The sequence below is a fragment of the Sciurus vulgaris genome (assembly GCF_902686455.1).
Source record: "Sciurus vulgaris genome assembly, chromosome: 17".
Classification (NCBI taxonomy): Eukaryota; Metazoa; Chordata; class Mammalia; order Rodentia; family Sciuridae; genus Sciurus; species Sciurus vulgaris.
The window spans coordinates 13,485,776-13,501,838 of NC_136478.1; the positions used below are offsets into that span (position 1 = coordinate 13,485,776).

The 16,063-nt window shown below is 45.1% G+C and overlaps 1 protein-coding gene across 2 annotated transcripts; it reads left to right on the forward strand.

Moving 5' to 3' along the window:
- Positions 1-694: 694 nt before the first annotated feature.
- MARVELD3 (MARVEL domain containing 3) lies at positions 695-16,063 on the forward strand. Of its 2 annotated transcripts, none has more exons than XM_079117742.1 (3): positions 695-1,211; positions 3,721-3,854; positions 8,650-9,653. In XM_079117742.1, exons 1-3 carry the CDS (start codon positions 790-792, stop codon positions 9,258-9,260), a joined length of 1,167 nt encoding a protein of 388 aa, XP_078973868.1. In that variant the 5' UTR covers positions 695-789; the 3' UTR covers positions 9,261-9,653. The 2 variants fall into 2 exon arrangements, with proteins under 2 accessions (XP_078973868.1, XP_078973867.1); XM_079117741.1 differs by lacking the exon at positions 8,650-9,653 and adding an exon at positions 14,158-16,063 and having other exon boundaries at positions 701-1,211.

Consider the following 16,063-nt stretch of genomic DNA (forward strand, 5'->3'; position numbering starts at 1 on the left):
TGACTAACATTCCCTTGTGAAGATGTATACACCACGATTTCTTTATCTATACATCTGTTGCTGGGCACCTAGGCTGATTCCACAACATGAATTGTGCTGCAAATAAGCACGGGTATGCTGACTGTAATTCCTTTGAGTATATAACCAGGAGTGGTCTAGCTAGGTCTTGGGGAAGTTCTATTTTTAGCTTTCTGAGGACCCTCTGTACTGTTTTACTAGTGTACTAATCTATGTTCCCAAAAATAAAAGACGTATAAGGGTCCTTTTTATCCCTGCATCCTCTCCGATTGTTTTGTTGTTGTTGTTTTGTTTTTCATATTCTTAGATGAAAGCCATTCTGACTGAGGTGAAATGAAATCACAAAGTAGTTCCTTGATGGCTAAAATATTGAACATTTTCTCATGTAATCATTGACCATTTCTACTTCTTTTGAGAAGTAACTGGAGAAAAGGTATTTCTGGTGGTCTCAACAGGCCTTTGGGGGTACATTAGCAGCAGGACAAACTTAGCCACTGCTGTCACCTTCAGACAAGTAGCAGTATGGCCAGGATACAGTTTGCACTTCTTTTCACTGCATGACGTTTTTGTATTTTTTAAAAATTGGATGAAAAAATACTTCGGAGATGGAAAGTCCGCGTGGCGAGAACATCCTCCCCGCGCGCAGGTGAGCGCCCCGGGCCGGCAGGGCAGTGCGCGTGCGCACAGGTGAGCTGCCGTGCTCCCGGCCGCTGGGTTTGGCCACCTGCCCGGGAAACTTGTCGCTCTCGGGCGGGGACACGGAACCGAGGCATGGAAGATACGCTGGGGACTCGGGAGCCCCGGGTCCGGCCGAGAGAACGGGACCCGGACCGGCGTCCCCGCCCGGACCGAGACCGCCACCCCGAGCGACCGCGGGACAGAGCCGGGGACCGGCGCCGGGAAAGAAACGGGGACGCGCGGAGGGACGGGGACCGGAGAGGGGATCGGGACAGGGGGAGGGACCGAGACCCCCGCCAGGACAGGCACAGGGACGCGGGCCGTCGCGCAGGTGAGCAGAGAACTCGGGAAAAGTCCCGCCAAAGCCGGACGCGGGACGCAGCCCCGGGACCGACCTGGGACGCCGCTCGGGGACCGACCTGGGACGCAGCCCCACCCCCTTGGCCCGCGCCCTGGGAAACCCCGGAGCCGCCCGCAACGAGGAAGGAGAACTCCGGGCGCCGCGCACCGCAAAGGTGAGGGGGCTGCCGGGGACACGGGCCCTGCGAGCGCGGCCAAGACCAGCCCAGGCCTCCTGGGAAGCCCGTTTAAAAGAGGAAATGCCATTTCTCTCTTTCGTGCCCTCGGAAGTGACCCTGGGGAGAAAAAAATCTTACGGTGCCCCCACCCAACCCAGATAAAACAGAAACCGCCCCTCCTGGCGGTGGCAGGGCTGGGGGACCAGGTAAAGAGGAAGAAGGCCCCAGGACAGGAAAAGCCAGGTGGGTGGGGTTCCCCTGAAGCTGCTCGCTGACCCCGTCCCCTGCGTTATCTCAGGACTGCCCCTTAGGACTTCAGATCCTGACTCTTCTTCCTCTCCTCTTTCTTCTCCTTCCTCCCCTTCCTCCTCTAATTCTTCTTCCTCTTCCTGTTCATACTGGGGCGTGAACCCAGGGGTGCTTTACCACTGAGCCACATCCGCAGCCCGACCCCCCCCCTCTTTTTTTTAATTTTTGAGACAAGGCCTCGCTGAGTTCCTGATACTAGCCTCAAACTTGCGACCCTCCCACCTCAGCCTCCTGAGTTTCTGGGCTTACAGTCGTGAGCCACCATGCAGCACCTCTCCAACTTCCAAAGTCCTGGTGCCTGGTATCCAGGACCAAATAGAGTCGGCTCCATGAAGAGTTAATGATTCAAATGTTACCCCTTCAAGGCTAGTGCAGTTCAAAAGCAGGTGGGAGAAGCTACACTTTTAACCAAGGAACTAAATCTACCCAAACTTCTCCCACCGAAGGACATAGATTTGTTTTCCCCTTCTTGGTGAGATCATCTAAGTCATCCTCTTTCAAATCTCACATTGTTTGAGACCCCACCTTCCTGAGTGAACAGACTTTGCTATCCCTATCTTGAATATAAGGAATTCCCATTAGCTCCTGTAGAAGGAAGCATCATGATGTTCTGGAAGATCCTGAGCCAGGAGAGAGTGGAGATGGAAAGACCAGGCCACCCCTCATCTCCACGTGTCCTCCTAGGGAACTAACATTCCAACCAAGTTCACAAATGTTACTGAATGTGCAAATGTTGCCCCTGGTGCTGTGGACTGAAAAGATAGGATATTGCCCCTGCCTGCTTCAAGGAGGAGACACATGGGTCCTGCCTCCAGCTTTTTGACACCTGGCCTCCACTGTGGCACTCAAAGACTGAGCCCAGTCTCTCAGTAGTTATGTCCGCACAGCTGTAAAGGTACTATCCTGAGTTTATGTTACATTATCTAAAACCAACTAATATGACAAAGGTTACACCCAGATATAGTCATTGGCACTAGCTATTGTTTCCTTGACTAAAGCCACATTGTACAGCAACTGCATGATGAGGAAAATTGAGAGCTGCATTTTTGTTTCCTTATAAACCAGAGCCCCAGTTCCCCCCACCCCACCGCCCAGCAGAGAGTAAAGGAAATACTTTTGTTTTTTGCTTCATTTGCTCACCACCAGTTGGAGGTTTGAAACCAAGGAGCAATTTATTCCTGTCTATTCTTCACTTAAGCATTTATTCAATGGATAGGATGGCAGGGCAAGGCTAAGAGACTGACCCTCTCCGTGTTCACAGCCTGCTATAGGAGAATGGCAGGTAAGCAGGTCAGGTGCAGCACAGTGTGAAATGGGCTGCAGGAGAAACTTGGATTTGGAAGGAACAGAGCTGGGCTCCTGTCCAGGATAAGGCAGGTTTTCCAGAGGAAAGGACCGCAAGCTGAGATCTAGAGAAGGAATAAGAAGGGGAAGACTGGGGGAGGAAGGTGGAAGGTGTTCCAAGCAGAGGAAGAGTGTCTGCAGTGACCCAGAGGCACAGGAGAACACGTCATCTTTGGGGGCGAAGGTCAGTTTCACTGTGGCCGTCTGTGAGCTTGAGGTTATAAGTGTTTAGAAATAAGCAAGGGCCTACTGTGTGATACTAAATTTTTAAGTATCTCAAACCTAAGATAAGTTCTGTGTTCTAGAAAGATCCCTGGAACCCAGCAAGTAGAATGCAGCTTTCCATTGAATCTTAGAGCCCAGAAAGGTGGGAGAAAGAAGAAAACAGCGGCAGGACTGGCAGAGGAAGAGATGATAGGAAGATCTCAAAAGTCGTTTGTAGCTCCCATCTTCCTGGAGAATTTCCATAGTAACCACAGACGGAATGCCATCCTGGACTCCAGAGTCTTGTGAATACACACCAGTTCTGAGAGACCTGGTCCCTGCTGAACTGAGACCCTCAACTCCCACAGGCAACTTCCACAGGGAGGTGAACCAGCATCAAAGGCAGCACTCAGGTGTATTGATTACAGGATCAGTCGTGGGGTTAGCTGCGGCGTTGGGTCACCCGTTTGGATGTTTGGTGGTGTCGCTAAACCTGAGAAGCCTCTGGAGTCTGAAATACTGTGGCAAAGCTTGTTTCTGTTCTGCATGTTCTGGAATGTCCAGGCCCATTGCGAAGAGTCAAGAGTTCTAACACCGACTGAGCCCTTGAGTGGGAGGCCTATTCCTAACGGCTGTATGTGATTTTCAGTTACAGCGAAACCACTTCAGGGAGATATGTGCCCTCCCACCCCAGGCCAGGACTAGAGGAAGTGGAATATTACCAGTCAGAGGCGGAGGGGCTCCTGGAATGCCACAAATGCAGATATCTGTGCACCGGGAGAGGTGAGCCTCCGCGGAGTCGGGGGGCTGTTTGCTGTTGCAAGTGCTGGGGAGGTGGGGGCCGATTCCCCTGTTGGGTTCCAGAATTTTCACTTCCATACCTGTCTGAGGTTCTTGCTTTCAAAAAAAAAAAAAAAAAAAAAGAAAGAAATTATTTTATGAGCTATCATTCTCCAGACAAGAAACCAGATACCAGAGAGATAAAGTGATTTTTAAGAATACCCATAGCACTCATGTAAATCTGCCCTGTGCAGAGAAACACAAACAAAAATGTCATGAAAACTCTACTTACCCTACTACGTAGCAAACACACTGGTATTTTCTGTTTTATTGGAAGCAAAAACCAAAAAACCTACTTATTGTGTACCTGAACTCTGAAAAACACTGAGATAATATTAAGCGTCAGCTCCCAGGGTTCTCATATTAGTATGGGTCCTGGCCCTGCCAGCAATGAAGAAAATCTGGTTCATCAGGGTGAGCCCTAATGGCATGTGGAATCTGTGAGCAATCTTCCTAGGCTACATATGAATAAAGGAGAAAACAGCCCCGCCTAGGGGGAGAGATCATGGAGCTCCTAACTGAAAATGTATCTTACAGTGATTACGGAGATGTACATGATTATAGGATTATAAGGAACTTTGATGAAAGAGCTCTAGGCAATCCCAGCGTAGGGATCATTCATTACCTTAGTTTCCATATGTTGGTGCAACCTCCTTGCCTTTAAGTCTCTTAAACAACTCCTGAGGCTCAGAGAGATGCAATAAGTCATCCAGTCACACAGCTCCTACATGAAGGAGCTGGAATTGAAATTTAGAGCCTGACCCTAAGTCCTCAAGTCGTTTACTTGCTTAGCTTCTTCTTTCCTTGATAATATAAATAACAGAAAAAAAGTCAGAGAGTGGTTAACAGGTTTCACCCTAGAGAAAATTTTTTCTTCTGTGATTGATTTACCAAGAGGAGAGGGCAGGGCTTAGGGCTTCCCACTGAAACAGGCGCTGTGGTTTTAGGCTTCATTGCTTCTGGTTACTTGGCTTTGAGCCTGGAGGTTGGGTTTCTAAGTCAAGGTAGCGAAAGAACGGTTCAGCACTCAGAAGCCAACAAATGAGGGCTTGAAAGGAACTCTGAATGTGCAGAGACCCATAGAAATACACAATAAGGCATTGTGTTGAGTGAGACAACCATTGTGCACCAGGAACTTGTCTCCAGCAGGAAATACATGCCTGGATAAAGGTCAGCTGAGGATCTTTAGACCCAACTTAGAGTAGATCCTCTGTGACTTCCTTATCAGTGAAGTCGTGCCCCCACCCCAACAAACTTGCAAAAATTGGAGACAATTGTAGCCTTCCTTATCTTTCTGGGGAGCCTGGGCTAAAATCTGGGCTATGATCCACCTTAGAAAGCTCCATGGAACCAGGAGACCAACAGAAAGGCAGGCCCCAAATTTACCTTCACAAGCAAGAATTCTCAGATACTAAAAGCTTTAGCAGCCAACAAAAAAGATCAGACCGAAGGCAAATACAGATGTCATGTGCACATATCAGGCCACCAGGGAACCGTGTGCAGGCACACTGTGCTCCTTTATTATTGAGAGGGACAGGTAAAGAGTTGCCTGGCAGGAAGATGCATTTCCTGGCTAGTTTACACCTGGAGCAACTTCTCCTTTCCTTTTGTTCTTTCCCGCTCGCCTTAGACCCTTGTGCTCAAATCATGGTGTTTGCATTCAGCTTCTAGCCTTAACTGCAAAATTTTGCCTTCAGCCAGGCCCTGATGGCACCCATCTGTAGTCCCAGCTACTTGAGAGGCTATGCAGGAAGATCATTTGAGCCCACAAGTTCAACAACAGCCTGGGCAGCTTAGTGAGACCTTGTCTCAAAAAAAGTTAATTTTCTTCCAAAATGTTGTAATTTATGTAGTCAGAAGGGCTGATTTCTCACTCAGTCTTGAGAAACAATTTCCTGACTGGGAACCTGAGCTGGAGGAGTTGCCAGCACAGTCCATCCTGGGCAGGAGGGGAAGGACAGTGGCATTTAGTTGTGATGGCCCTGAAAAGGTTCAGGGTAGAAAACTGTGGTCTTTTTCCAATTTATGCCTCTTTGTGTGTGTTGGGCTTGCTGGCTGCACCACCAGGAGCTCCTGCAGACCCCCTTATCATAAGGCTTATTTAACACCCTACGCAGAACCTGTCTGCACTGAGATTAGGTCAAGATTTCAAACTGAGCTCACTTTAAGAGTGCTAACTGATTAACACAGCTGAATGCCCTGGCCAGAGTCCAAGGAAGGAATGACCCAAGGTGAACTGCTGGGGTTTTGTTTTTCCAGTTTTGTCTTTTTTGCAGTATTGGGGACTGAACCCAGGGTACCCTACCACACTGAGCTACATCCCTGACCCCTTTCGTTTGAGACAGGGCCTCAATAACTTGCGATCCTCCTGCCTCAACCTCCCAAGTCCCTGGAATTATAGGCCCACTCCACCCTGCCAGCTGAACCCCTAGTTCTTAGGAGGCAGAAAAGTGCTGGCTCAGAACCATATCCCTGGAGCCTGAGAGGGCTGTCTACCTCAAGGAAAGTTTGGAAGCCTCTGGGTTTTATTTTAAGGGTGCCATTGGCTATTTCCACAGCCCTGGTGATTCTTTTGTGATTACACAAAAGTTTAAAAGAGGAATAAAGGGCTTGGTGGGGGTTCTTGTCTTTCTGACATTTATTAAGAAATTCTCTCATACAGCAATACGTTGGGAAAGCCTAAATGTCTCTTACATTGGAACGATTTAATTGTGGCAATCTACATGTCCTTCAAAGTTATAAAGTAGATTTTTATTTACTGAGATAGAAAAATATTCACACTATATTCTTACATGAAAAAAATAGGTCATATAATAGTAGATAGAAAAAAAGCAAATAAACAATAAAATTTATGAACATATAGTAGAAGAGCCCAGAAAATAGTTTACCAGGCACTATGGCATATACCTATAATCCCAAAGGATTGCAAGTTCAAGGCTATCTTCAGCAACTTAGTGAAATCCCATCTCCAAATAAAAAATTAAAAAGGCTAGGTGCAGTGGCACACAACTGTAATCCCAGCGGCTCTGGAGGCTGAGGCAGGAGGATTGCAAGTTCAAAGCCAGTCTCAGCAACTTAGTGAGGCCCTAAGCAACTCAGCAAGACCCTATCTCTAAATAAAACATTAAAAAGGGCTGGGGATGTGACTCAGTGGTTAAATGCCCCTGGGTTCAATTCCCAGTACCTAAATAAATAAATAAGCAAATAAAATAGAAAAGCCTGGGGAGGTAGCTCAATGGGGGAGTGCTTGCCTAGCGTGCTCAGGAGGCCCTGGGTTCACTCCCTAGTACCATACATACACACACACATACTCACTATATATACTCACTATATGTGTGTGTGTATACATATATGTAAACATATATATGTCCACATGTATATAATAAAAAATTTAAGATATATAGTACATAATGTCCACAGTGGTTATTTTATTGGTTGAATTGTAGACCAGTTTTACATAATATATTTCTCTTATCTACATTTCATTTTTTGCAATAAGTTTTATAATTAAAAGAATCATGCTATTTTGCATTTGGGCAGAACGTTAGAGTGAAAGATGGTATTTGAGAGAGCATGATTTCAATTAAAAGAGTGTGTCAATGCCACACAGGATATAAGCCCGCCGAAAGGAGGCAGAACATCTGACTACCTCGCAGGCAGAGAGAGGCTGCTGGGCTGATCCCAGAGCATACAGTGCCAGCTCAGAAGTACCCACTTTCTGTTGTGCTGAGCAAAAGAAGCCAAAGTTCATGAAAGTACCTTACTGTATGATTCCATGTACATAACATTTAAGATAAAACTAACTTCTAATCAGAGGAAGCAGATCAGAGGCTGCCTGGGGAGGAAAGGAAGGGTTCCCGAGGAACAAAACATTCCTAGGGAAATTCATGTGCTCTATATCTTGATCATGGTCACACCTGTCAAAACTCATCAAGCCAGTGCACTGAATGTGCAACATTTTATTGTGTGTAAGTTGTATCTCAATAAAGTTGATTTTAAGGAGAGTAGACAGCTTCCGTGGTCCAAGATAAAGAAACCATGGGTCCTGAAGGATCAAGCTCTGGAAATATTCCAGCCCAGATAATTACTCTTTAGGGAAACTAAAAATGAAATTAAACTTTAAGACTTATTTATTGAGTTGAAGTCTAGGAATAATTTCTTTACTCTAGTAAGCATCCTGGAATGAACTTAATCTTTTCTATTTCTATTAAGTGGAAATCAGGGTCAACATTTTTTTACTGCTGAGCCCAAGTCAACATTTTGATGTATAACTTCCATGCGTTTTTAAAAAAACTTCATTGCATATTTTTAAATGCTATGATTTTCTTCAAACTTGGAGAAACCCCTTTCAAATTGAAGGGACCATAAAACACATATAAAGAGATGACCTTTTTCAGTGTGTAGGGTGCTGGTGGTATGGAACGTTCTTGCCCTTCTTGCAGGACGCCTTTCTTTCTAGTGGGCATGACGTCTCTCCCATCCTTTTGACCTCTCCCAGGCAGGTTGCTTTGCTCTTGGCCGAGTTACTCTTTTCAATGCAAAGTACGTCCAACACCATTTCTGGGGAATGTGGTTCCCTGCCACCACCTAATCCTAAGTTATATAGCGTAGGTTGCCTAGGGGGCAGAATAAAGAGCCTGGGGTCTGAGCTTCCTTGGGGAAGAGGAGCCTGGAGGTGGAAAATCCTCCAGGTGCAGAGTAGCATCTCTTAAAATGGTAACGCACCCTTTCTTTGCAGCCTGCTGTCAGATGCTGGAGGTTCTGCTGAACTTGCTGATCCTGGCCTGCAGCTCTGTATCTTACAGTTCCACAGGGGGATACACGGGCATCACCAGCCTGGGGGGCATTTACTATTATCAGTACGGAGGGGCGTACAGTGGTTTTGAGGGTCCTGATGGGGAGAAAGCCCAGCAGTTGGATGTCCAGTTCTACCAGCTCAAGCTGCCCATGGTCACCGCGACAATGGCCTATAGTGGAACCCTCATGGCCTTCTCCTGCCTGGTCATTGCTGCGGGTGTCCTGCGTGTCCCATGGCACTGTCCGCTGTGGCTGGTGGCGGAAGGCCTGCTGGACATGCTCATTGCTGGAGCATACGTCCCAGCCTTGTATTTCTTCTTCCACTCCCTCTCCGCTGCCTATGGCTCTCCTGTGTGTAAAGAGAGGGAAGCACTGTACCAAAGCAAAGGGTACAGTGGCTTCAGCTGCAGTTTCCATGGTGGAGATATAGGAGCTGGGGTCTTTGCAGCCCTGGGTATTGGGGTCTTTGCCGTGGGAGCTGTTCTGGCCATCAAGGGTTACCGAAAAGTCAAGAAGCTGAAAGAAAAACCTGCAGAAATGTTGGAGTTTTAGGCTTTTTAAAACATTCTGCCAAATGTAAATGAGGGAAATTACTCTGAACTACCATCTTTTGTGAGAATTCTTTGTTGTAGAACTTGCCAGAACTTCAAAAGTAACAAGCCAACTTCGGTAGAGGTAGGCTTAGCTCCCCGTTGCACGGAGCAGCATTCTCTGGCACAACCAACTTTGGTTTCTGGACTCCTCTGTCATTGAGGGAGTAACCAAAATCACATCAAAAACAAACAAAACTGGAACCCAGGACTCACAGGGGAAAGGCATGTGGTACATTGTGGCACACACTGTAATCCCAACAACTCTGGAGGCAGGAGGATCACAAATTCAGAGCCAGTCTCACAACTTAGTGAGACCCTGTCTCAAAAAAATTAAATAAAAAGGACCAAGGACATAGCTGGTTTAATCCCCAGTACAGACAGAGAGAGAGAGAAAGAGAGAGAGAGAGAGAGATGTTTCTTGATTAAATAAAGGAAAATAATCGAATGAATTGGAAGCCCCTTATCTTCAGAGTTCATGAGAAGCCATAGAGACACAAAATAGCTTCAGCCTGAACTGCTCTGGACACAGCTGTCTTCAGCAGGTAGCCCAGGAGTCCTTCTACTGCCACAGTTCATCAGGGAAATGGGGCAGGGCTTCCAGAAGAGCTACCCCTGTAAAATTTAAGTCAGGGGTGGGCATGGGCTGAGCAAAGAGGAGTCAGATTAACTCACTGGGTTGCAAAGAAGCTATTCTGTAAGCCCCTAACAGTGGCTTGAAAGCTCAATAAGTGTTTTGTACCTCTGGTAAATGTACCATTGTATGAAGAATTAAACCCGAGGTCTGGAATTCAGGATCCATCCAGAAGAAAAGAATGTAAAATCCTTCCCAACAGAAGAATTTCACTTCTGGCCAGACAACTTCATGTTTTTTTACTGCACACTGAATAATGACTTATGGAACATATACTCTTGGTACAAGTACGTTCTTTGCTTTATGTGAATCAAAAAAAAAAAAAAAAAAAAAAACCAAAGAAAAATTTTAATTGGAAGCAATGGTTCTTTTTACAATATGTTTACATCATTCCCTTAAATAAGGACAGTTTATTGCATTTAGAAGATGAGTCTGGGACTTTTGAACATCAGCCATGGCCCCCTTCTCCCTGCCGGGAGAAGTCTGTATTATTGCTTTAAATAAAACCTGCTTAATATGCAAAAAAAAAAAAAAAAAAAAAAAAAAAAAAAAAAAAAGAAGATGAGTCTGAGTTTAGAAAAGGAAGTGCTTGTGCATGCTTGTGTATGATTACAAAATTTCTTGAATAATACATGAGAAAGTATTAACAGTTTTGTGGAGAGAAGGGGATATTTTTAATTTTTCATTTTATACATGACTGAACATGTATTCATTTTATTTTAGAAAAATAAAGAACTAAAAAATTAGATTTGCTCTCCTCAGTTTTTGGTTTTTTCTTAGGATTAAAGTTATAGTGCAAAGACAGATGTAGATGTATAATTAAGGGGTATTAAATGGCCAGCCACAAAAACAGCCTCACCCAGAAAGTTGCTATTTATAGCAAAAATCTGTGAGTTTTTGAGTCTCCATTTCTACAGAGTTCTCTGCTGTCTTTCTGGACACTTGTCCCATCCCAACTTGGATATAAGTGACAGCTATCTCTGGTAGTCACCCCTATCATATTTCCCTGGTGCATGTGTCTCTTTCTGCACTAACAGTATTCGTGAAAATACTTGAGCCTGTTTGATATTGATAGCTAAGCCAGCTCAGGCCTGGCCCGTTCTGGGAATAGTAAGTACTCCATGACCATATTCCTTCAACAGGCCCAATATCATTAGACCCAGAAGGTAACTGCTATCCCTCTCAGTTGTTGCAGTCAGTAGGGTGATTGACAAGATCTAAATTTATTCCATTTCAGCACAGCAGATGTGTGCTACATGGATCAGGACTCCACTGTTTTGGCAGAATTTGTCCCAGAAGGGAAATGGTCACATTTCCTGTATCTTGTTAGTAGCACACTCTTCTTTCCTTCCAAGGGTACAATACATACATGCAGAAGGAAAACCAGGGCAGAGAAAGGCATTGGGCACAGCATATAGCTACCCCCAACAAATCAGAATGACATCTGGATGGATTTTTCTTCACTGTGCTGTAGAGAGCACGGCCAGTACAGAGAGAGCCTGGGTAAAGAGTGGGCCGTTTGGGTCTGATGTTACTTGGAGTTTTAAATTAGAAGAATGCAGCTTCTCAAGTCAGAGCCCATGATTGCTGTGTCTCTTGGCCCTCCAGGAATTTGTGTGGGCCCACAGGAGATAGGATCAGCAAGCCCACTGCCGCCTATGTCCTTTAACTGCCCAGATTATAGACATCACTGTACCGCCTAATGTTATTGATGGTTATCCTAATTTCTGGAAAACAACACTTTTCATAAATTTGACCCGTTTCTTAAGCCTCTTTCCAATTTACATTTTAGAAACATAAGTTGTATAACCTTCTGTGATTTTCAAAGTATTTCAGAGACAATCATCCCTTGGTATGCACAGTAGGGCTGGTTCCAGGATCCCCTGTGAACACCAAAATCTAAGGATATACCAGTCCCTTATGTAAAATGGCATAGTATTTGCAGCTAATCTATGCACACCCTCTTATACTTTAAATCATCTCTAGATTAATTGCAATCCCCAAACAATCCATGGAAATGATCATTTTTGCTGTATTGTTCAAGAAATACTGACAGAAAAAAGTCTCTACATGTTCTGTACAGTTAAATTTTTTTCAAATATTTTCTTTTTTATTTTTTTTTTACTTTTTTTTTATTGTAAACAAATGGGATACATGTTGTTTCTCTGTTTGTACATGGCGTAAAGGCATACCATTTGTGTAATTTTTCAAATATTTTCAATCCTTGGTTGAATCTGTAGGTGCAGAACTGACGGGTATGGAGAGACAACTGCATGGTCCTCACCACAGCCCTGGGGGATAAGACTGGCAACCTTATCTTCATTTGTCAGATAAAGCGTCCAGGGCTTAGAAAGACTGAATGGCATGGCAAGATCACAAGGCAGGAAACTGTGGGGACTTGAACCTGGAGTTCCACTCTAGGTCCATTTGCACTTCTCTTCCTTCTCGTCTCTGAATCCCCAGGGGATGCTGAGAGACATTCTCCCAGAAGTACCTGGGGCCTGGGGCCTCTGTTGGTACCGAATGAAAGCTGAGCTCGGGCAAGAAGATATTCAGTCCCTGTTCACCTCTTGGCTCTCACTGCCTTGCAGCATCTGTGGGTTCCTTAAACTTAAAAGAACACTGTCCCTGCTCTACATCTCCAGGTGAATAGTCCAAGGATACATCAGGATCCTGGTTCTGTTCAACTCCATGAAATGGAGTTGGAGGCCATGCACAAAGAATGTGGCCACTCTGTGGAGACTGATCTGGATGATAGGGTATAGTAAACACAAAATGCAAATACAAAACTATGTCTACGGTACACTTTTGTGAAAAAAAAAAAAAAAACAGAGAAGGGATGAAATGCAGATTTGCCTATGCTTTTATTTGTATAAAGGAACACTGGACAATTGTCTTGGAAACTTAAGTGGTTGAGGATAGAGAAGAGCATACAGAGACATGAATGAACTTTCTCAGTTTATGCATAAGTTGTTTGTTTTTGTTGTTCTTTGTTTTGGTACTCAGGATTGAATCCAGGGGTGCTCAACCACTGAGACACATCTCTAGCCCTTTTTTTATTTTTTAATTTTTGAGACAGTCTCACTAATTTGCTGAGGGTAGTTTTGAACTTGAGATCCTCCTGGCTCAGCCTCCCAAGCCACTGGGATTACAGGCCTGTGCCACTGCGCCCAGCTAATGCTTATGTCGTTTTTTTCTTTTAACTTTTCATGTTGGGCTGGAGATGCAGCTCAGTGGTAGAGTGCTTGCCTAGCAGGCAAAAGGCCTTGGTTCCATCCCAGATCCCACAAAACAAAAACAAAACAATGCAAAACAAACTCTTTCAATGTGATATATTCACAAGAAGTCACAAAAATGGTAGAGAAATCCTGCGTGCCCTTAACCTGGCTTTCCCCAAGGGTAACCTCTTGCCTAACTTTGGGCGGTATCATTCTAGGTAAGTGACAATCAACAGAGCTCGTTTAGGTGTCGCCAGTTTTACAGGCTCTCGTTTGTGTGTATGAATGTGTCTATTCTATGCAGTTTTTTCACATGTGGAGGTTTGTGTCACCACCACCACCGTCCAGAACTGCTCCATCACCACAGATGTCCCTGGTGCTGCCCCTTTATAGCCATACCCATTCCCTTCCTCCTCCTCCCCACCATTCTTCCCTGTCCCCCAACAGCTTCCATCTTTATAACTCTCTCCTTCAAAGACTGTTACGTAAATGGAGTCACTCAGTATGGAACTTGGTGCCTGCCTTTTTTCACTCATCATTATTCCCTTGAGAGTCATCCATGTTAGTGTCTGCATCAACAGGTCATTCCTTCTTACTGCTGATTAGTGTGCTCTGTGGCATAGGTGTACCTGCATGATCATTCAGCCACTGAAGGACATTTGGGTTGTTCCCAGTATTGGGCTATTAAGAATAAACCTACTGTGAACACACATGTACATGTTCTTGGGTGGACACAGGTTTTCATTTCGTTAGGATAAATCTCTCAATCTCATTACCAGTCGTAGGGTTACATGGTAATGTGTGTGGAGTGTTTTTAAGAAACTGCCTAAAACTTCTCAAAGTGGCATTCTGATATTTCAAACATATATTAAAAACAGTTACCTACCACATGCAATTCAAGACCGTTAACGTGGCATCTGACCATGTTCTTAAAATCAGGTCAGCAGATCCTGCTAGTCTGGCCTGGTGAGTAATGTCAGTGTTTACCCCGACTCTCTCTTCTGTAGGTGTGGTACAGATAGTGGAGGTGATTTTGAACGGGATGGTTCTCATGTGTATCGTGGCCTCCTACTTTGTCCTTGCCGGATTCAGCGCCAGCTTTGCCAGTGGCAGTGGCTTCGGGAACAACTACTACTCACCATTTGAAGGCACTGAGCTGGAGCAGGTGCGGCAGCTGGACCAGCAGTACACAGTGCTGCGGGCGCCTCTGATATATGGCGGTGTGGCTGTTTCTCTGGGGCTGGGTGTCCTCACCATGAGCGTTTTACTCCAAGGAGCCAAGAGCCTAACAAAACTGCCTGGGAAGTGGCTCCTCGTGGAGGCCGCCTTCAGCCTCCTGGCAGCAGTGGGCTGCTGCGTAGGCATTGGCATTTACCTCCACATAGCTTTGCAGATCAACTCCACGGACACTTGCAAAGCAAGAGAGAGGCTCTATGCCCGCAAGGGTCTCACCTGGATGAACTGCCAGCTGGCAGGCACGGATGGAGCAGCAGCCACCTTTGCTTGTCTTCTGGTGATTATGTACAGTGCCAGCGTGGTACTGGCCCTGCGGAGCTACCGGAAACAGAAGCTCTACAAAGACAGCCAAGAATATCAGAGAAATGGCAGAGATGCACCAGAATACCTGTGGTCTGGGACGCTCTAAGGGGAACCTTCTATAAAGTAAATGTCAACCCAACCCCATTGCCTCTCTCAAGAGATAAGTCTTTCACAACCACAGCAAACTGGTTGTCACATGCTCAATTTTATAAGTGCTCCTTTTGGTACCAATGCAGAGTTAATTGTCTCATTTTTCTGTTGTAAAGGGAGACCTGATGATCACTTGAAAAATCTGTAGTCAAAAAAGCAACATCAGAAGTCAGGGTATCCCCTTATGGGGGTGCTCTCACCATGTTAATAGCGAAAATAACTAACTAGCCAGAGAACTTCCAAAAGTTGAGAACAACACATCAGAGGGTAGCATATCGGGTGTTACAGTCAAAAATCTTACCTGTTCTACCTTGAGTCACCAAAAGGAATAAGCAATCCTTGCTTGGTCCCAGGGAATGACTTTAAAGCTATGGTGTGAGTAAATCCTAAATGGGTAACTACATTCTGTCCCCCATGAGGGGAGGAATTCTGCTGTTAAGCGTGCCACCAGTGTCCCCTGCACCTGCATGCTGCCACGCAGCCTTCTTCTTTAAGAGATGGGAGTTGGGTTCCTGGGAAAGAGATGCTTTTAGCAAGCGTGATCCTCCTCAGGACTCCTGCCTCAGGGCCCAGGGAAAATGTTTCCTACCAGCTATTCCAAGATGGTTTCTACTTTGTGACATGCCTTTCCATGAAGTTTCCAAATAGTGAGAAAACTCACCAACTTCTTAAATATGTCATTCAACTAATTTCAAAGATAAAGCAGTTAATTTTACTAGGCTCCAAAGGCTTACTGAAGAACTTTTCACTTCTGCATTCCCACTTGCAGGTCTTCCAAGGTAGACAGTGACCCTCAGTCCCCTGGACCATCTTCATAACATAACAGATCTCTGACATGGAATCTTAAAAGTTCTTTTAGTAATTATCATCTGAAGTGTTATACCTGTTCTTGTGCTTTACAGTTAGTCTTAAAGGTATCCATTTGTGTCAGATGCAACCGGAAGTATTCATTCTCTTTACCTAAGCCTTTTTTATATCCTCTTGCTTTTCCACAACTAATTCTTATGGAGCCTATCCAAGACAAAAAAGTCAAAAGTAAAATTCATACAGAAATGGGAAAACAATGCTTGGAGGAAAATAATCAACTGGAAATCTCTATTGCTCAGTTGGAAAAAAGTCCACTATGCCACAGAAAGGTGCTTCTTATCACCCTCAACCTGGGGCAGTAACTAGACTCTACACGAGTTTCTCTGAGTGGCAGAGATTTTAACAGCAAAAATCAAA

What these genes read in the sequence shown, in the direction of transcription:
- MARVELD3 (XM_079117741.1), top strand. Translation starts at nt 790, where the DNA reads ATGGAAGATACGCTGGGGACTCGGGAGCCCCGGGTCCGGCCGAGAGAA. An exon ending in GGGCGCCGCGCACCGCAAAG is followed by an intron (nt 1,212 to 3,720) that starts GTGAGGGGGCTG and finishes TGTGATTTTCAG; the next exon opens with TTACAGCGAAACCACTTCAG. An exon ending in ATATCTGTGCACCGGGAGAG is followed by an intron (nt 3,855 to 14,157) that starts GTGAGCCTCCGC and finishes TCTCTTCTGTAG; the next exon opens with GTGTGGTACAGATAGTGGAG.